Below are 21,984 nucleotides of genomic sequence, written 5' to 3'. Positions count from 1 at the left end.
TATAGAAAGCCGTCCAAGAAGTGTGTGTATATTTGAAGGCAAGATTAATCTTTTTTCAATAATTGTTCTGACTTTATACTAACTTAATTAACATTCCCTCAGTGTGTCTAAATTGGGTTAGATATTTGCAGATTATCCACATCTGCAAATACGGTACACAGAGGTGGAACATATGGCTTTTATCATGCTTTCTTATTCAATAAACTAAACGCAGGAAAACCCTATATCAAATGCAGTATATCAAGTCATGCCCAGAATCAAAGTAAAAATAATGGATCACAAGTGAAAATTACAGTGCCGTCATTAAAGTATTTGTTCATTTCTCACTGTCCATAACACAGCACTAGCAAGCTTTCTGAACAGTGCTGCTGGACTAGAGCTTTTACACGAAACCAGGAATGAGACTGCTTGCTATGCGCACATTCTGCAAATATTAATCCACCCGAGTATGCCTGTAGATCCGATTTCGTACACTCAACGAGGGACTTAAAACCTAAAAAGTGGTTAAATGCCTTCCCAAGGACCTTGAAACTAAAATTTTCTCCAAGATGACACCTGCAAAAGCATCTTTCTTATCACCCCTGCTAAGGAACACTTGGAAAGGTACGGCGGAGGCAGCAGTCGATCAAAGAGGCTGCGGGAAAACTGCGCAACAGCCTAGGGGTGAGGACCGAAACTTCCCTCCACTCCGCCTTTCCCAGGGACTCGGTACTGGGGGCCGGGCCGGGCGTCTCCTGCGTGCCGGCAACAGTTGCCAGGAGCAGCTGGCTGAGTACCGGCACTCTGCCCAACCAGTGGGCTCTTCTCCGTCGTCCCCTCCTTCCCTCCCCGAAGGCCGAGGACAGCGACGTCCTCCTCCCTCTTCTCCTCCTCTTTGGTGCCTTCAGCCAGGAGGCGGGAGTGACCCGCGGCAGCTGACCCAGCACAGACACTGCCTCTCCCACAGCCCTCAGAACACACGATGGGCCCAGAGGCGGGTTTGCAGCACAGCAGCGACGACGCAGGCGGCAGCCCCGGCGACTCTCAACTGCCTCCCTGACCGTCGACACCACTGCCGAACACCCGAAAAGCCATCGCCACCAACGGCGGGAGACTCTAGAGGCCCCCCCAAAACACCTTCGCGATCGACTCAAGCTACGTCAACAACTATGGCAGGCGAGGGGTGGCGGGCGGAGCCGGAATGGGAAGGATGGGGGCTGTACGTCACGCCCAGGGCTCCGCTACGGGAGGGGAGGCCCCGGCTCGCCCCTCAAAATGGCGGCGGCAGTGACGCGCCTGCGTATGGAACTCCTACGCCGTCGCGCCACGGCCGGCGGGAAGTGAGGTTCTCAGAAGAGCCGCCCGAAGTGTACGGCGACTTCGAGCCCCGGGCGGCCAAAGAAAAGGCCCCGGTGGGAAGACAAATTCCGCTAAAAGAGTTCCGGCCCGATTCGGCGAAAGAGGAAGTGAGAGAACGCTCCTATTACCTTCGGTCTCGGCAGCGGAGGCAACCGCGACTCCAGGAAGCCGAGGAGATGAAGACACGAAGAGCTACTCGCCTCCAGCAGCACTCACAGCCGCCTCCGCTGCAGCCGTCTCCGGTTACGACCCGGAGAGGATTACGGGACTCCCATTCAGCCGAAGGTGAGGCCGACGGAGGTAACAGTCTCAGCCCCGAGCCAGGGAGGGAGTGCGGCGAGCGTGCGCGCGCAGAGGGTGTGTGCGCCTCGGCCGGGCGTGTGCCTTTCTGCACCTCACCCCCTCGGGGCTTCTCCGCCTGAATGGGCGTGCGACCCCACGCCCGGTCCGCCCACACCGCTGGCGGGAAAGCGGCAGGGGCGGGGGCACTGGAAGGGAAGGCAGTCGTGCGGAGCGACCTGAGCAGAGCTGGGGAGCCGCGTGCATCCTTGGCCATCAATTTAGGGGTGTCAGGATTGCCTCTTTTCTGCAGGCTTGCACGTTGGGACGGCGAGTTAGGCGGCAGACGGGACACTGAATCACTCCGGGCTCGGTTTCATATCGGTTCTCTTTGTCCTGCGGATGTTTCTACCAAAGCCACTTCCATTTCCTCCTTTAACTCTCAGAGGCCAGAAGTCCCTAGCTGAGAATTTTGGTTCTCATCTAACCTTCCAGTCTTTTTCCATCACTACCCAGGTGGGGAGAGAGGGAGGGGAATTTTGTGAGTGGCCGTTTTGAGGACAAGTGTAGTTGATGAATTGATTTGAGACCCCACCCAAATACTTACACCGAAACGGGGTAACGCAGTTATCCTGAACTTGAAGCTTCCCAGTGCCTGATAAACTTGAGCTGATCGCTCTTTCTAGAGTGTGATGGTCTCTGGCAAAAATTCGCATGTTGGGGACCGTCAATGGTTAAGTAGTAGCCAGACAAAGCAAGACTCTTAATTAGTTTTCGTCTGAATGGGCCGCAAGGATACTGACAAGGTGATTGTATAGTTTTAGGAAAGTCACAGATGAATCAACTCCCTTAATCCATCCTCTCCCACTCTGCCCCCTCTCCCCCATCTAACACTGACTCACAGATGAAGTTTCCTGTTGGCTCCCCGTAGGGCACCTATGAGGTAAAATCAGGGAATTTGAATCATAATGGGTTTACATAGTTAGTGATAGACCTTTGATGGGTATGATGAAGAGGAGGTGGATTTTCAGTTTAGACCAGAGTAATAGGCTGCACATTTACCGGCTAAATAACACATTGTGAAGTGCTGACACATTGGAAGATGTGTTGATTTTGGAAACTATGTTAAAAATAATGAAAAAATAATAATAATAATGTAAATTAGTATTGGGAGTAGCAATTCAAGACAGTTTAACCCATATATATGTTAGTTTTATCTCTCTTTTAAGATTGTCAACTTCTGAAGACAAAGACCCTACATATATGTTTATATATTTGAAGGACCACGTTATACTTCCGTGCTTATGTTCATTCTGTATCTCCAATATCTGGAAGAATGCTTTAGAAGGCAAAAAATATATATGTTAAATTGTATTGACTCCCACACAGGCTGGTGCAGTTGTATAAGCTAATTTTTTTAACACATAAAGGATATACTTCTATTTTAGTAAATCTATAAGGATCTACACGTATTTCATTCTTCTGCTTTAGCCCATCTTTTAAATTTTCTAAAGTAATGTATTTTTGTTGTAAAGCATCATTGGTGAATAGCTTATTTTTGTATTGTCTTAAAGAGTAGTTCTGGCTAGTTAAATTCCTAAGTTTTGGTATACCTAATAACACATTTCTAAAGAGATGAATTACTTGCATTTCTGTTTATATATTGCTGTTAATATGCATAATCTCTACTCAGTTCACATATTCTGAATTTTAGAATTGTCATATCTATTCTTTAGAGGATGAACCATCTTCACAAACTGTTTTAAGCCCAACCGTCTCAAAGAAAACTATCAGGAGAACACAAGAGACTCCAGGTAAGAAGAGTGAGTTTGTTGTTTTCCTTACGTGCCTGCTTTTTTTATGTATAGAGTACAGCCTGGTCTATCAAGGGTCGCAGATCATACCTCATTCAGGGTTTCAGTGAATCTTCTTTATAGGTTGTTTATTGAATTAAGCAATAGTAGCATGTGTCAAGAAAAGACAGGGCACATACTTGAGTACCTACTAAGTACCATATGCTTTGTATATGTTAATTCATTCACATAACTATGCAGGATAGATGTACCCATTTTTTGGTGAGAAAACTGGAGCTCAGAGTAGCTAACTTTTCTCTAAGATTACTTGCTATGTAACTGAGCCAAATTCAGACCCAGGTTTGTCTTCTCCAAAGCCCTTTCATTTGCCCCAAGTACCTCACTGTCACTGTCCCGTGTGATAGTTACTACTCAGTAAAGCTTGTTAAGTGTTGAATGAATGAATATGTCACACTACTTTCCATTTGAAATGGATTAAGGGCTTCCCTGGTGGCGCAGTGGTTAAGAATCCTCCTGCCAATGCAGGGACACATACCGTGTCCCTGGTCCGGGAAGATCCCACATGCCGTGGAGCAACTAAGCCTGTGCGCCACAACCACTGAGCCTGTGCTCTAGAGCCCGCGAGCCACAACTACTGAAGCCCGCGCACCTAGAGCCGGTGCTCCACAACAAGAGAAGCCACCGCAATGAGAAGCCCGCGCACCACAACAGAGAGTAGCCCAGCTCGGCGCAACTAGAGAAAGCCCACGCGCAGCAACGAAGACCCAATGCAGCCAAAAATAAATAAATAAAATAAAATGGATTAAATGGTCTGCATTGTAAAATCATGACACAATATGGTCGATCTCAGTTTGATAATATATTTCATCAAATCTAAGATCTCATCAGTTGTAAGATATACTGTCATTGTTTTATGTACCACCTAGGAGGAAGAAATGCTGCCAATTAAACTGTAATATGCCTTAGATTTTATGATACATCCCACTTTCAGAGATGTTAAAGTGTAAAAATATTTGCATCTTAGTATCAATGTAATGTGGCAATAGGCTACATTTGATAGTCTACTTAATGTTTTAAAACCTGTTTAAACTGTTTTGAAAAGCAAGGGAAAGGATTAAGTTGTCATTAATGCGTAGCATCCTTTGGTTTTTAGTTCCATTTATTTTCAGTTTGCTTTTTTTGATATTAGGAAAGTCCACAGCAATAAATGATTGTAGCTATTGAAACTGATCATCTCTGCCTTTTTATTTTTAAACCCAAATCCTGACTTCTTTCCTTACCCATTGCTTCTAATAAGATTATTCCTTATAATTTAAACTGTTCTGTTCTTAGTTTAGAATGAATAAATATCTGGTTCAAGTTTAGTTCCAGATAACACACCCTTTATGCTTAATTCCTTGAATAACCTATGGGACTGTGTTAAGATTATAAACTACCTTAGAAAAATGCTTTGAGTGATAGGTGCTATAAACAGATTTTCCAGGCCTTTTTTTTTTTTTTTTAAAGATTTATTTATTTATTTTTGGCTGCGTTGGGTCTTGATTGCTGTGCGTGGGCTTTCTCTAGTTGCAGTGAGCAGGGGCTACCCTTCGTTGCAGTGCGTGGGCTTCTTATTGAGGTGGCTTCTCTTGTTGCGGAGCACAGGCTCTAGGCACACAGGCTTCAGTAGTTGTGGCACGCGGGCTCAGTAGTTGTGGCTTAAGGGCTCTGGAGCACAGGCTCAGTAGTTGTGGCACACGGGCTTAGTTGCTCTGTGGCATGTGGGATCTTCCAGGACCAGGGCTCGAACCCATGTCCCCTGCATTGGCAGGCAGATTCTTAACTACTCCGCCACCAGGGAAGTCCTTCTAGGCCATGTGGAAAAACCATATACTTGAAATTTTATTTACAGGAGATTTAATTTCATGGCCCTTATACCGGGAGAAACAAAAATTTCTCATTTTTAAAATCTATAGTAAATTTATAAAAATTATGGAGTTAAGTAAATTGATGTAATGAAGACTGTTGAGCACCAGCCTATAGACCATTATAAAGCGATTATACAATAGAATGTCTCGTACAGCCTTTTGGAGTTCACATTAGGCCTGTATTTATGGACTGCTGTTGAGGTACATGGCTGCATAATGTTGTGGAAAGAGCAGTGGACCTTGATTGAATTAGCTACTCACCTTGAACCTCAGGCCTTTATCTGTATGACTTACCCAGCCTAACTCACAAGGCCACTGCAAAAATGATATAGTACTTGCCAAGTCAGTTTGTACACAGTAAAACATACAGATATAAGGTGGGTTTTTTTTTCCTCACAGCACTTTACAGGAGATGTGAAGTTCATAAAATTTTGCTTAAGCATTTCTTTTTTCTCAAGAAGCTCATGCTATAGTTGGTAATGGAAAAGACAAAACATTTCCCAGTATAGATGATAGATCGATGGAACTCATGCATAGATTACCTGGAATATATTGATATCATACTGTGCTACAATATAACTAGAAATAATGATATGTGTATCTTTGGGAGACTTGAGATACTGGGGGTTCTCTTACTCTAAAAGGTGCTTTTAAAAATTATACTACATCTAGCACTTGGCATGCTCCTGTATCATTTCTCTTAATAAAAGGAGAAAGAGTTTAGGGAAGTCATTAAATGAATGGTTATAAAGTCTTTGTAGCAGAGGAATTATTTAAACAGGAGTCAGCTTTGATGGAAAACTGCTTTAAGCGCAAGTTTAAGGATAGGCCCTTCCTTGTTTGAAGGAATGTAAATTGGTGCAGTCACTATGGAAAACAGTTTGGAGGTTCCTTAAAAAAACTAAAAATACAGTTGCCGTATGATCCTGCAATCCCACTCCTGGGCATATATCCAGAGAAAACTCTAATTCGAAAAGATACATGCACCCATATGTTCATAGCAGCAATATTTACAGTAGCTAAGACATGGAAGCAACCTAAATGTCCATCAACAGCTGAATGGATAAAGAAGTGGTATGTGTATATGTATATGTGTACACACACACACACACACACACACACACACACACACAATGGAATGCTACTCAGCCATTAAAAAGAATGAAATAATGCCATTTGCAGCAACATGGAAGGACCTGGAGATTATCATACTAAGTGAAGTAAGCCAGAAAGAGAAAGACAAATATTATATGATATCACTTATATGTGGAATCTAAAATATGATACAAATGAACTTATTTACAAAAAAGAAACAGATTCACAGACTTAGAAAACAAATTTATGGTTACCAAAGGGGCAAGGGGGGTGGAGGAAGGATAAATTAGGAGTTTGGGATTGGCAGATACGAACTATTATATATAAAATAGATAAACAACGAAGTCCTACTGTATAGCACAGGGAAATATATTCAGTATCCTATAAGAAACCATAATGGAAAAGAATATGGAAAAGAATATATATATATAACTGAATCACTTTGCTATACACCAGAAACTTAATACAACATTGTAAATTGACTATACGTCAATTAAAAAAGAAAAAGATAGTCCCTTCCTTCTTCTTGTAGAATCATAGACTTTCAATTTAACTTTGGTATTCAAAATTGTGCCATAATTGTATATAGGGCCAGTGGTGTGGTCTGAGAGAACTTTATCCAAAAATGTCCTTGAAAATAATGACCTAAAGCAAGGGGCCACTTTCTAAAACAACCTAGTAAAGACAACTACATCATTTGTCATCCTGTTTTTGAAGTCGTGAAAAAATGTTGATTGTATTAGTTTAGAATAGGGATATGGTTTAAACTCTGCTTAATGTTTGAAGTTTCAGAATTGCATTATTTTCACATTGAAATAGCCATTAGGTTGTTCAGTCAGTTCAGTGCACATATACCTATATAACTTCTTCTATGGCCAGGTTCATTCCTTTCATGAAACTAATTTCATAATCTAAAAATACAGTAGGAAAATTTCATTTACTTTTCCTAAAGTTAAATATTTTTAACAGTTATGGTTTCTAGCTAAATAATTATAGTTAAATATTTTTAATACCTTCTATTTTGTCATGAACATTTGATTCTTTGGCTGCTGTAGTTACAGCATTCATTCATTTTCCAGATATTATTGAGCACCTACTTTATACCAGTCCCCTTGCTAGAGCCTGGGGGTGCAATGGTGAGCAAAAGCAGCAGACAAAGGAAGGAGATTGCTACTAAAGAAGGGTACTTCTGGGGCTTCCCCGGTGGCGCAGTGGTTGAGAATCTGCCTGCCAATGCAGGGGATACGGGTTCGAGCCTTGGTCTGGGAAGATCCCACATGCCGCGGAGCAACTGGGCCCATGAGCCACACTACTGAGCCTGCGCATCTGGAGCCTGTGCTCCGCAACAGGAGAGGCCGCGATAGTGAAGAGGCCCGCGCACCGCGATGAAGAGTGGCCCCCACTTGCCGCAACTAGAGGAAGCACTCGCCTTTAAAAAAAGAAAAAGAAAAAAAAAAAGAAGCAATGGGAGGATGTGGCTGAGGCTTCGCCGGCCTCACTATGTCTGCCATTTTCAATTAAAAAAAAAAAAAAAAAAGGATACTTCTTATTTTATTCTCTAATACCTCTCTGGGCTACTCTGTCTCCTTCAAGTATCTTACATAGGGCTATATATATGGTAGAGCATATGAGAAAAGCTTAAATGAAAAGATGGGGACTGAAATAGTAATTGATGTCTATAGAGTAAGTTAAGTTTTAGGTTTTAATTAAACCTGAAAAGGATGGGAATACAGAGGAGAAAAAGAGGAAGGTAGTTGTAATAATAAGAGTAACAGACATGTACAAGATTTCTTTTTAAAGCTACTTATATAAGTTCTAAATACCTGATATGTGAAATTCTAACAACTGATAATATTTCATAGAATCTTAGAACTGGACGATTTAGGGAAGTCATCTACTCAGAGTTTCTATCAGTGTAGGTGTTCCTCTGTTAACATGTATCTGCATTGTTGATCATCTGCAGTGATGTGGAAATCACTCCCTCACTCTCCATTCTGTTTTGGAGACAACACTAATGATTTGGTGGTTTTTCGTTTTACTATTGAACTAAAAGCTACTTTGCTGTAACTTTCTCTTGATCTTAGTTCTGTGTTTTTGAGCTACACAAAGTCAATTTAATTGTTTCTCTACATCTCTGTCTTGAAGATGTACAAAATTATGCTCAGTAAGTATTTTTAGAACAAATGAATGGGTGTCCCTTCAAGATTTCTCTTCTCGATACTGTAAAGGGGAAATTGGGTTAAGTCAGTTTTGTGAAAACAAACATAGGCAGCCAGTGTAATGGCAGGGGTCAGGGATAGCTGGTTCAGAATGTGGTTTTTGCACTTCTCATACAGAGCCAAACGTACTGCTTTTTTATAGAAACAAATGAAACAAAGCATAATATAACCCAAATTTAGATGTAGATTGCATTTTATTTTATGTTGTGTGCGGCTGTTTGAGGAAACACACCTTGGATTTCTAGGCTAACATTAATATTTTATTTAATGGGATTGGCTTCCTCATTAACCCTATGCCATTGAACCATAGACAGTCTGAAACCTGGCTAACATTAACATTGTTTTAAAAATTGGAGTTTGCATTTCCTGAACACACACAAGGTTAAATAATTGGAGGGAGTATATTAAGTCTCAGGAAGTTAACCCTCAAATTAAAATATGACATAAATAATCCACAATTAGGGTATGCCACAAATGGGGTAGATAATTGAGTTGGTACTATGGTACAGATTTTGGTTCTTAATTGAGAAATTTAGAAGAGTGTTATTTGATATTCCTTTCTTGTTACACAAATATGGTCTGGTGAGAAAAACTGCAAAATTTTCCATCAAGTCCATAAATTTTTTATAGCAGGAAACTTTTCTCTAGTTCACTATTGTATTCCCATACTTAGCAAAATGGAGAGCTCAGAAAAAACTTGGCTGACTAAATAGATGATTGTATAATAAATCTAGTATGTTTGACATTTTATATTTTTTTTAATGTTTTCTCTTTCTGTATTAGTGGTGAGTAAAGATCCTGTAATCAGCCTGTGTAGACCCCCTCTAAGAAGCTCAAGATTTGGTAAGAGACTGTTTTGTCTGTTGGTTCAACTTTCTTATATTTTTAAATAGGGTACTACATGTATTCATATGGTTCAAAATTCAAAAGTTTATATAAATATACAATGAAAAGTCTCCCTACCCCTTCTGACCTTTGCCCACCCAGTTTCCTCATCAGAGGCAACTAATGTTGTCAGTTTCTTAGGTATTTTTCCAGAGGTATTTTATGGAGATATAGAGAAATTCATGTATAAATGATACTTTTTTCTCTTTTTATAACCCAATTTTTAGCCCAATAAATACTCCTTTCTGTACTGTCTTATTGTTTGTTTATTTTTACTTAAAATATATTGAGACATCTTTCCATATAAGTGTATAAAGGACTTCCTCATTCTTTTTAAGAGGTTGTTTCTTATATGTTGCTATGATTCTTTTTGTTAGCAAAATGGTTTTAAATTAGGGTCAGGGACTTTTTATTCTTCCCAGTATAATGCTAATAAAAAATGCAAGACTGAGGCTTTGTGGCTCAGGGCTATAAACTTTCCCTGTCTTAATTACATTTCTTTTTGACTAAAACCTTAAAAGAGTATTGCCCTTAAATTGATTTCATGGCTATGAAAGAAAACTAGTAATGTCATTCCAAGAGGTCTACTTCTACTTAATTTTTAGAGTTTACAGACCCATAAGGGTGCTTGATCGTGGGAACTAAAAAGGAAGCTTATTTATCTTCACATGAGGTTTCTACTCCTCAATCATTTCCTTTAAAAGAGAATTCGGTTGATTTTTTTTTTTTTTTGATAGATGGCTGTCCTTTTAAGTATTATAAATGATAAAAATCTGTTAAGGTTTTGATGATGAACCTGTGGTAAAGAACCATATGATGCATTTCCTTTTCAGCTCTAATCATTTTCTTGCTATCTCTCTTGCAGATTCGTCATATAAAACAAGTGGAAATACTAAAATGAGTGAATTAGGTTTGTTTATCTCTAATTCTTGTAGGTTCTCTTTGAGGTGTCTAATTATCAGTAGAATACAGGAGTACATTCATTTGGTCACTGGCTTGAGACTATTACTTGGTTCATTATCTCAGCTTGAGGGGCAGTGTCCTTATGACCATAAACTTTCTTAATCACCTGGGTTTTTATTCTCTCTAAAATTATGTCTTTTGTTATATTATTGCTTAAATTCATGTAAGAAAATATAAGAACATATATTTTAGTTTTTACTGGCAGTCAAGTTCACACTATCGGGAGAAAAGGATATCAGTTTACCAATTAAGGTTTTTTCTTGATTTAGAAAGTGAATTTGAGCTTTTTCAAGGTAAGTTCAGTGTTCTTTGCCATGTTTGTTGAAGTGGTTTATATTCTTTTCAGTGTTTGCCTTGGTGTAAGACATGAGCTACCAAGATCTGCTGCTTTAAGTGAATTTACATTGATTGTGGTTGGACTTAGGTTACAATTCTTTTCTAAATTTGGAGATGAGTCAAAAGGAGGGAAGCTTCATTTTTCTTTATAAATATTGCAACTTGTTTTAAATTTCTTTCACTTAAGCTCAGGCTAATTTTTTTTAGAGACTTCAGCATTTATAGTGTCTGGGTACTGAAAATGATCCTTGTAGTACGCAACTTATCATGTGTACTTTCACCCACCAGTTTCTCAAATGCTCTATTTAAAAACTTAAAAAAAATTTTTTTTGAGTCACAGAATCTTAATTAGAAGAGAACTTGGAGCTGAAATAATCTAGCACTTTTATGTTCTTTGTATGCTAGATTTAGAAATCATTTCTATAAGTACTTTATAATAAAAACTAATTTAGAAAAGTGCTTTCCAGCTTAAAGGGAATTTCTGTGAGATCAATATAGGGAATGACACCCTCTTTTTTTTTTTTTTTTTTTTTAATAGTAATGCTAGTACATCTTGGAGTATATAAAATGGTTATTCATGGAGCTCGAGCACTAGTGATACTTCCAAACTATTCTTTATTCTCTTTTTCTTGCTTTCCCACTCTGTTCTCCAAAACATGATTGGCATTGAACAGTCTTAAAAGGTACCTTTCTTGAAGGTATCTATAGCAGGGGTCCACAAACTACAGCCTCTGGGTAAAATCTGACCTGCAATCTTGTTTTTGTACAACCTGTGAGCTAAGAAAAGATTTTTACATTTTATACTCACACACACGCGTGTGTGTGTGTGTGTATGTATGACAGAGACCACATGTGGCTAGAGAAGCCTAAAATATTTACTATTTGGCCCTTGATGGAGAAAGTTTGCCAACCCCTGATTTTATCAGTGGCAGAAATAAACACAGCATATCACCCAAATTAGCATTTGTTTGTTCTAAGTAAATGCAGAGAGTTCCATACTTGTCTGGACATAGATTTATTGTAACATTCCACACTAGGTTTTCCTGACAACACAAAAAGACAGGAGACACAGTGACTCTCCTGTATTCTATCTAGTCTTCTCTTTGAGAAGGTATGATAGTCTCACTTCTGAATCTTCATGTCTTTGTCCCCAGACACAACACAAGCGAAGTTTATATTTCCTTGAGTACCCTTCACTACTCACATGAACACAGTCCATAAGTCTCTAGGAATAGGAAAATCTATAGTAGAAATATACCTGGGACTTTGTGTTTTTCTTAAAAACGATGACCAGGAAAAAGAAAGCGAACAGAAAGTGATACAGTTAGTGGATGGTCTCCACCCACCAGAGGAAGTGGTTGTAAGTGGTCTACTTTAACAGCAGACATAAAGACCTAGGACTTCTGAAAGTACCTTTTCCTAACTGGTTGAAGTTGTTAGAAAAGTGACACCTCCTTGATAGCACATTTAATTATTGCCATTTGTCTAAAAGCCACAGCTTTTATAATTTAATAACTTTTTTTGATTAAGGGTATTATTGCTCCAAATGGGATTTTAATTTCTTAAAGTTTCTGCATGAGTGTAGGGAAGAGTAATACCTTTTTTAAAAAAAATTTTTTTAAATGCTCTAACCTTCCACATGTAGCAACCAAGAAGTTTAAAATAAAGGAAGCTGAATGACAAAAGAGGGAAATGAAATTAAAAGCTATGTAGTCATAGATACTGCTGATTCACCATGAGATTGTATTTGAATATTTATCTGTACATTCTCTGCAGCTTGCGTTAAAAAAATGAAAATTGTTTTCAGTTTTAAAATAGTGGTATATATATATATATATGGTAGCCTAGAGAAGTTCCCTACTCTGGAAGAGGTCAGGAAGGTTTTATGGAGATGGCATTTGAATTAAATTTTGAAGGATGAATAGCAGGCAAAATGGGGAAGGAGAATTACAAATATCGCCAATACTTGTAATTGTTTTGTAATAGAATGTCACTCTTTTACCTTTAGAGTTCAGGCAATATGAGAAACTCCTTTACATTAGAGGCAACACTCACATTAACTGTGGCTCTTTGAGATATTTTATGTTAAATAATTTTCAGAATGACATTCTAAATCGGTAGACTTGGGTTTCTAGAGTTTCATTTTCTAGAGTGAGAAACATGTTTAAAAATGTATATACAGTCAAGATGAAAGCCTATTACAATGATGATTACTTATTAAATGTACAAGATTTATTATTATTTAAGCTGTCTAATTCATAAAATATTACTGGATTGTAAGGCACAAAATAATACCGTTTTTTGTTCTTAGTGATGTTATCAAGATAGCCTAGCTTGACAAGTTACTGTTTATGTCTTGTATAGTGCTGATAAATATTTACTGTTAGGAACATGGAATTCTAAAGAAAGGATTTTTAGACACAGATTAAAAGTCTTTAAAGTGTTCAAAAATAAATACTTCAAATATAATAACATATTAGAAGTATTAAAAGTAAATGGGGAACTCCGTTATATAAGCTGGTTAAAAAATAATTCTTAAATCCTCCCCCATGCTAATTAGAACACTAACATAAACAGAAAAAAAAGATTGAATTTTAGGCAACCTGGTATATGAAGGACTGATTATTAGTTAATTGGCTCTAGACAAATTGACCTGGAACTTCAAAAGTATTATGGAAATAAATTGTATCAGGATGAAAAAGGGAAGGATTACTGTATAATTTATTTTTTCTGATAGTTGGGTGAATGAATATAAACCTTCAACATACTTTTCTTTCCATTAACGCAGATTCAAACATCAGTTCAGCCTTAAAGAAAGTTTGCCACACCAAATAATTTTTAAACTATATAAAACATAATGCCCTAATATAAATGTAACTTTAGCCAAGCTGCTGTATTACATGACTTACACTTAGGTGGTGTTGGAACCTCTTATTTTAGGAGGAATTCACTTCTCAGCCTTTTCCCATCATTCATTCACTTATTCAAAAAATTATTGAGGAAGGGACTTCCTTGGTGGTGGTGCAGTTGTTAAGACTCTGCTTGCCAGTGCAGGGGACATGGGTTCAAGCCCTGGTCCGGGAAGATCCCACATGCTACGGAGCAACTAAGCCCATGTGCCGCAACTACTGAGCCTGTAGTGCTGCAACTACTGAAGCCCACGCGCCTACAGGCCATGCTCCGCAACAAGAGAAGCCACCACGATGAGAAGCCTGTGCACTGCAACGAAGAGTAGCCCCCGCTCGCTGCAACTAGAGAAAGCCTGCACTCAGCAACGAAGACCCAATGCAGCCATAAATAAATAAATAAATAAAATTATTGAGGAAGACTTTTTGGTTCCACATGTAAGGAGCTTGGAAGTCACCACTTCAGCCTAATAACAAGTCAAAAACTGACAACTGAAAAATCAACAACTCTTAGATCCATAAGAGAGGAGATGACACAGGTAAAACCACTGACCCCAAGATTGGAGAAACAGACAAACATAGGAAGTCGTGGCTTATCTTAGAGCCAAGATTCACAAGCAGAAGCCTCTGCAGGAGGTAGTGCTGGGTAGGAAAATCTGAGCTGCAGTTGATGAATTGTTGGAGGCTCAGCGTGGACAAGTCTGAAGAGTTAAAAATTCCGGGAGGACCCAGTCAAAGGTGGGCCCCTACTATATTGTGAAATTTACCTCCAGAAGCTCAGCCAGGCTCCCATAATGAATATCAGCAAAAAATCCCCTCGTACTTCTGCAAGGTAGAGGGAGAAAGGAAACATTTTGAAATATGCCAGGGCATTCTGTTCTTAACAAGGCAAGCCCTCAGGGAAATCTAGTTAACTGGAACCTAACCTACTCTATTATTATCAAAGCCTAACTGACCTGAAGGAAGGGAAATACCCAACACCAGACCACTCTGAACATCCTGTCGCACCTAAAGGGGAAGGGAAAAAAGGTGAGGAACTGTTTTGAAGTTCACGGTCCAGAGGCATAAGCTTAACTAAAAACAGAGCCCTAGAGCTATAGAATACTTCCCCTTCCCCAACACCTGACCACCACCTTACTAAAGATCTATTTACAGCAGTTCTTTTTACCCAGTACAGCATGTCCAGCTATCAAGAAAAAATTACAAAACATGCCAAAATGCAAAAAACACAATTTGAAAAGATACAGCAACATCAACCAGACATGGCAGGGATGTTAGAATTATCAGACCAGGAATTTAAAACAACTATTACTAATATGCTAAGGACTCTAATGGATAAAGTAGACAGCATGCAAGAGCAGAAAAACAATGTCAGCCGAGAGAAATCCTAAGAAAGAATCAAAAAGAAATGCTACAGATAAAAAAGCACTGTAACAGAAATGAAGAATGCTTTTGATGGGCTTATTGGACTGGACACGGCTAAGGAAAGAATCTCTACAGGATATATCAACAGGATCCTCAAAGAAATGATAATTATGTGGCATGATGTGTTAGTGCTATGATGATAATCATATTGCAATATATAAATGTATCAAATCAACACATTGTACACCTTACCCATAACACAATGTTAAGTATCAGTTATATCTCAATTAAAAAAAATAGAATCCTTGAAACCAAAACTCAAAGAGAACAATGACTGAATAATACAGAATATCCTAGACTGTGCGAAAGCTACAAAAGGTGTAATAATGTATGCATAATGTGAATAATAGAAGGAGAAGAAAGGAACAGAAGAAATGTTTGAAATAATAATGACTGAGAATTTCCCAAATTAATGTCAAACACTAAATTCAGATCCAGGAAGCTCACAAACACCAAGCAGGATTAATGCCAAAAAATAAAAATACACTTAGGCATATCCTTTTTAAACCACAGAATGTCAAAAATTAAAAAATCCCAAAAGTCAGAGGAAGACAACACATGACCTGTAAAGGAATAAAGGTCAGAATTACATCTAACATCTCCTCAGAAATCATGCAAGCAAGAAGAGATTGGAGTGAAAGATTTAAAGTGTTCAAAGAAAAAAACCCCACCAACCTGGAATTCTGTACCTTGCAAAACTGTCCTTCAAAGGTGAAGCCTCTATCCAAGCTAACTAAGAAAAAAAGAAAAGGAAAGAAGAAAAAAAAAAGGAAAAAAAAGTAGGACACAAATTACTGATGTCAGGAATAAAAGAGGGGACACTATAGATCCCATGGAAATTAAAAGGATAACACAGGAATTTTATGAACAACTCTGTGCTAGAGATTTGATAACCTAGATGAAATGAACTGATTCCTCAAAAGACATAATCTGCTAAAACTCACTCAAGAAGAAATAGGTGATCCAAATAGATCTATATCTCTTAAGTAAATTGAATCAATAATTAATAACCTTCCAAAACAGAAAGCACCAGGCCCAGATGAGTTTCCGAGTGAATTCTATCAAACATTTAAGGAAGAAATTATACCAATTCTCTACAATCTCTTGGAGTATAGAAGCAGAGGAATTACTTCCTAACTCATTCTGTGAGGCCAGCATTATGCTAATACCAAAACTAGACGAAAACATCCTGAGAAAAAACTATAGACCAATGTCAGAAACACAGCAGAGTGAAGCATCTACCTTTGTCTCTCCCCTTCACTCTACAACCAGTGAAACATCCACAACTTAACAAAGGTGCCTCTGCCCAAAACAACAGGATGCTGGAGAATTCCACATATCTGTACATCTAAAGCTGGGTGAATTTTAACACTGAGTGGAAGTGGAACTGAGGGAACAGTGGAGATGGGGCCTGCAATTTGAGTCCCTTGATGGGACAGCAGAGCCCATAGCTTCAGAGAACCCAGTAACTGCAAGAAAGGCTACATGCATGACTTGAGCCAACTGAGTGCACCAGCACCCATGGCCACAAGTAACTGGTGAGTAGCAGCAGTGGGGCCTAGGACCCCATCACAACAGCTGCTGAGGTGCCCACATCCACAGGCCCCTCCACCTCCTATTCACAGTGGCATAGCCTGCAAACCTTACAACAGACAAGGTAGAGTTGCCTGCATGACTCCAGCTCCCTCTTCCCCCTCCATCCTCTCCCCTTCCCCCGATGGTGGAACCTGTGTCTCGGGATCCCAGGCGCAAGGAAAGGAAAGAGCTCACCATCTTGGTGACGACAGCAACTCTAGCAGAAGCAAGGAGCTACAACCCTGGTGGCACAAAAAGGTACAACAAAGGCACAGAGCCACACCTCTTACAGAGAAAGTGGAGGCTAGAAAGTGCCACTCAGATGTACTAACCAGTGGCAGCTCGGGTAAGAAAAACTAAAAACTTATGTGATAGTGCCACTGACTGGAAAACAAAGGAATCTAACTCCTAACCTGTCGTTTAATATTAAATGCGCTGACAGAGGAACAATTCATCATCAGACAACATGAAGAACCACAGTAACACTATACCACAAAAAGAAAATGACAGTTCTCCAGAAACAAAACTTAAAGTCATGAAATATTGTAATCTGACTGATAAAGAATTCAAAATAGCTATCTTAAAGGTACACAAGGAGATACAATAAAACTCAAGCAGTTTAATGAGCTCAGCAATAAAATTAATGAACAGAAGGAATACTTTACCAAAGACATTGAAATTCTAAAAGACAGACAAATTCTGGAGCTGAGGAACACAATAAATAAGATGAAGAATTTATTAGAAAGTATTGGAAATAGAGCAGGCCACATGGAAGAGAGAGATAGTGACCTCTAAATAGAAATCTAGAAATGATACAAGTAGAAGAGGAAAGAGAAATAAGATGTTTTAAAAACGAGGAAATCCTATGAGAGAAGTCCAACTCTTTTAGGAAGGGCAACGTTAGGATAATGGGTATCCCAGAAGGAGAAGGGAACAGAGAGGTTATTTAAAGAAATAATAGCTGAGAATTTCCCAAACCTAGGGAAGGAGCTGCATATACAAGCCCATGAAGCTAAGAGAACACCTAATTACCTCTGCAAAAAGACCTCCTCCAAGACATAATATTAAAATTGTCAAAATTCAATAACAGTATTCTAAAGGCAGCCAGGGAAAAAATAATGGTGACCTACATACAAAGGAACCCCCCATTAGGCTATCAGTGGATTTCTCAGCAGAAACCCTACAGGCCAGGAGTAGAATGACATTCTCAAAATACTGAAAGATAAGAACTGTCACACAAGAATACTCTATCCAGCAAAGTTAACATTCACATATGAAGGAGAAAAAGACTTTCCCAGACAAAAGCTGAAAGAGTTCATCAACACTAAACCTGCCTTGCAAGCTCTATTGAAAGGAGCTCTTCAACCAGAGACAAAGTGGCCAAAATATACAAAACTTTGAGCAAGATGATAAATAGAACTAGAAAATTGCAACGGTCTATCAAATTTTTTAAACCCTCTATCACATAAAGGTTAAAGGGAGAAAAAAAGCAGAATAATATAACTATTTCACCTTGATAACAAACTCACAACATAAAAAGGAATAACTTAAGACAACAAAAACATAAAAGGGGAAACTTGTATAGGTAAATGAAGATATCAGTAGAAAAAGGACTATTTTAACTAAGATGTTTTATACAAACCTCAGGGTAAACACAGAACATTAACATAGAGCAGAGACACACAACATAACGAGAGAAACCTGAGAAAAATATCTTAGAAAACCACTCAACCAAAATGGCAGACAGGGGACTTCCCTGGTGGTCCAGTGGTTAAGACTTGACCTTCCAATGCAGGGGGTGCGGGTCCAATCCCTGGTTGGGGAGCTAAGATCCACGTGCCTCATGGCCAAAAAACCAAAACATGAAACAGAAGCAATATTGTAACAAATTCAGTAAAGACTTGAAAAAAATGGTCCACATCAAAATAAATAAATAAATAAATAAAAATTGCCAGACAGAAGCACTAGGAGAAACAAGGTATAGATCAACCAGGAAAAAAAAGATATGATGGCAGTACTTATCTATCAATAATCACCCTAAATAAAAATGGATTGCACTCACCAATCAAAAGACACAGAGTGGCTGGATGGATTGAAAAACAACTATATGTTTCCTCTAGAAGACATAGCTCTAAAGACAAACATAGGCTAAAAGTAAAGGGATGGAAGATGTTACATCAAGCAAATAGCAGCCAAAAGAAAGCTAGTATAGCCATACTCATATCAGAAAAAGTAGACTTCAAGCCAAAAAAGGTAACAAGAGACAAAAATGAACAGTATATAATAATAAAGGAGACAATTTATTAAGAAGACATAACAGTGACAATTTATCAAGAAGACGTAACAGTGATAACATAACAGACAGATCTTTCAGACAGAAAGTCAACAAGGAAACGCTAGCCTTAAATGAAACATTAGACCAGATAGAGTTGATAGATTTTTAAAGAACATTCCATCCAAACACAGCAGAATATACATTCTTCTCAAGTGAACGTGGAACTTTCTCAAGGATAGATGATATGTTGGGACACAAAACAAGTTTCCGTAAATTTAAGAAGATTGAAGTCATATGCCATCTTCTCTTACCACAATAGAATGAAACTAGAAATCAACTACAAGAAGAAAACTAGAAAAATTACAAATATATGGAAACTGAACAACTATTGGGTCAATGAAGAAATTGAAGGAGAAATAAAAATTACTTGAAAACAAATGTAAATGAAAATACAATATACCAAAATCTATGGGATGGAGTAAAAGAGGGAAGGGTTTTTTTTTTAATTTTTATTTTTAATTATTTTTATTGGAATATAGTTGATTTACAATGTTGTGTTAGATTCAGGTTTACAGCAAAGTGAATCTGTTATACATATATCCACTTTTTTTAAAGATTCTTTTCCCATATAGATCATTACAGAGTACATCCATGTCTTTTTTTTTTTAATTAATTTTTATTGGAGTATGGTTGCTTTACAAGGAGGGAAGTTTATATCAATAAGGTCTACCTCAAGAAACAGGAAAAGTCTCAAACAATCTAACCTTGCACCTAAAGAAACTAGAAAAAGAAGAACAAACGAATCCCAAAGTTAGCATAATTAAGGAAAAAGTAAAGATAAAAGTAGAAATAAATAAGAAACTAAAAAGACAGTAGAAAAGATCAATGAAACTAAGAACTGGTTCTTTGGAAAGATAAACAAAATTGACAAACTGTTAGCTAGACTCACTAAGGAAAAAAACAACAAGGCTCTGATAAATAAAATTAGAAACAAAAGAGGAAAAAAACCAGATACCACAGAAATACAAAGGATTTTAAGAGAGTATTATTAACAGCTATACACCAACAAATTGCACAGCCTAGAAGAAATGGACAAAATCTTAGAATCATACAACCTTCCAGGACTGAATCAGGAAGAAAATCTGAATAGACTGATCACTTGTACAGAGATTGAAACAGTAATCAAAGAACTCCCAAAAAACAAAAGTTCAGGACCACATGGCTTCACAGGCGAATTCTACCAAACATTCAATGAAGATTTAATACCTATCCTTCTCAAACTGTTCCATAAAACTGAAAAGAGGGCTTCCCTGGTGGTGCAGTGGTTGAGAATCCGCCTGCCAATGCAGGGAACACAGGTTTGAGCCTGGTCTGGGAAGATCCCACATGCCGCGGAGCAACTGGGCCCATGAGCCACAACTACTGAGCCTGCGCGTCCGGAGCCTGTGCTCACAGAGGCTGCGATAGTGAGAGGCCCGCGCACCGCGATGAAGAGTGGCTCCCGCTCACCGCAACTAGAGAAAGCCCTCGCACAGAAACGAAGACCCAACACAGCCAAAAATAAATAAATAATTAATTTTTTAAAAAAAACTGAAAAGAAGGGAATACTTCCTAACTCACTTTAACACATTATTGACCAGAGACGCCACAGGCGTTAGTTTCTGCAGAAATCCCCTGGTCAATAATGTGTTAAGAGGCCAATGTCACCATGATACCAAAACCAGAGGTTGATAACAACAACAAAAAATTACAGTCCAGTATCTCTGATGAACATAGATGCAAAAATCCTGAACAAAATATTAGCAAACTGAATTCAACAATATATCGAAAAGATCCTACACCATGATCAAGTGGGATTTATTCCGTTCAAGGATGGTTCAACATTATAAAATCAATCATCGTGATACACCACCTTAATAAAATGAAGGATAAAAGCCATAAGATCATCTCAGTAGATGCAGAAAAAGCATTTAACAAGATTCAATACTGATTTATGATAAAAATTCTGAAGTTGGTATAGTAGGGGCATACCTCAACATAATAAAAGCCATATTATGATAAACCCACAACTAACATGATACTCCATGGTGAAAAATTGAAAACTATCCCTGTAAGATCAGGAATAAAACAAGAATGTGCACTCTTACCACTCCTATTCAACATAGTATTGGAAGTCCTAGCCAGAGCAATTAGATAAGAAAAAAGAAATAAAAGGTGTCCAAATTGGGAAGGAAGAAGTAGAAATAATAAATGAATACAGTAAAGTTGCAGGATATAAAATCAATATATAAAAATCTGGGGATTTCCCTGGTGATGCAGTGGTTAAGAATCTGCCTGCCAATGCACGGGACACGGGTTTGAGCCCTGGTCCAAGAGCATCCCACATGCTTCAGAGCAACTAAGAAAACAACGTGCATAGGACGGGGAGATCAGCTCGGTGCTTTGTGACTACCTAGGTGGGTGGGAGGGAGACGCAAGAGGGAGTAGATATGGAGATATTTGTTTATGTAGAGCTGATTCACTTTGTTATAAAACAGAAACTAACACACCATTGTAAAGCAATCATACTTCAATAAGAATGTTAAAAAAAAAAAGGAAGGAAAGAAAGCAATGTCATTTACAATTACAACAAAAATAATAAAATACCTGGAAGTAAATTTAATCATGGAGGTAAAAGGCATGTACAGTGAAAAATATAAGACACTGTTGAATTGAAGAAGACACAAATAAATGGCAAGATATTCTATGCTCATGGATTGGAAGAATTAACATCGTCAAAATGTACTTATTACCTAAAGCAAACTACAGATTCAGTGCAATCCCTATCAAAATCCCAAAAACATTTTTCACAGAAAAGAACAAAAAATTTTAAAACTTATATAGAACCACAAAAATCCCCTAGTAGACAAAGCAGTCCTGAGAAAAAAGAACAAAGCTGGAGGTATCACGCGCCCTGATTCCAAACTA

General features: G+C 38.4%; 2 protein-coding genes across 5 annotated transcripts in view; one reads left to right on the top strand and one right to left on the bottom strand.

Annotated features, from left to right (window-relative positions):
• The window catches only part of LOC133086668 (torsin-1A-interacting protein 2-like), a 39,400-nt gene extending 37,707 nt beyond the window's left edge, over window positions 1-1,693 (bottom strand). The window contains exon 1 of the mRNA XM_061183064.1: window positions 1,467-1,693. The gene's annotated coding sequence lies outside the window, so the exon portion shown is untranslated. The remainder of the gene's footprint in view (window positions 1-1,466) is intronic.
• TOR1AIP1 (torsin 1A interacting protein 1) overlaps window positions 769-21,984 on the top strand; it is a 43,655-nt gene continuing 22,439 nt past the window's right edge. The window contains exons 1-4 of one of the 4 annotated variants that reach the window (XM_061183058.1): window positions 770-1,623; window positions 3,354-3,431; window positions 9,436-9,495; window positions 10,403-10,447. In XM_061183058.1, the coding sequence (XP_061039041.1) occupies window positions 1,149-1,623; window positions 3,354-3,431; window positions 9,436-9,495; window positions 10,403-10,447 (658 nt within the window). In that variant the 5' untranslated portion in view covers window positions 770-1,148. Of the gene's footprint in view, window positions 1,624-3,353; window positions 3,432-9,435; window positions 9,496-10,402; window positions 10,448-21,984 lie in introns of all 4 variants that reach the window. The other 3 variants (XM_061183059.1, XM_061183061.1, XM_061183062.1) reach the window with 3 other exon arrangements.

The sequence above is a fragment of the Eubalaena glacialis genome, chromosome 3 (genome assembly GCF_028564815.1).
Source record: "Eubalaena glacialis isolate mEubGla1 chromosome 3, mEubGla1.1.hap2.+ XY, whole genome shotgun sequence".
NCBI classification, from domain to species: Eukaryota; Metazoa; Chordata; class Mammalia; order Artiodactyla; family Balaenidae; genus Eubalaena; species Eubalaena glacialis.
The sequence above is the reverse complement of the archived record's forward strand: the minus strand, read 5'-3'. Positions and strand labels throughout refer to the sequence as shown.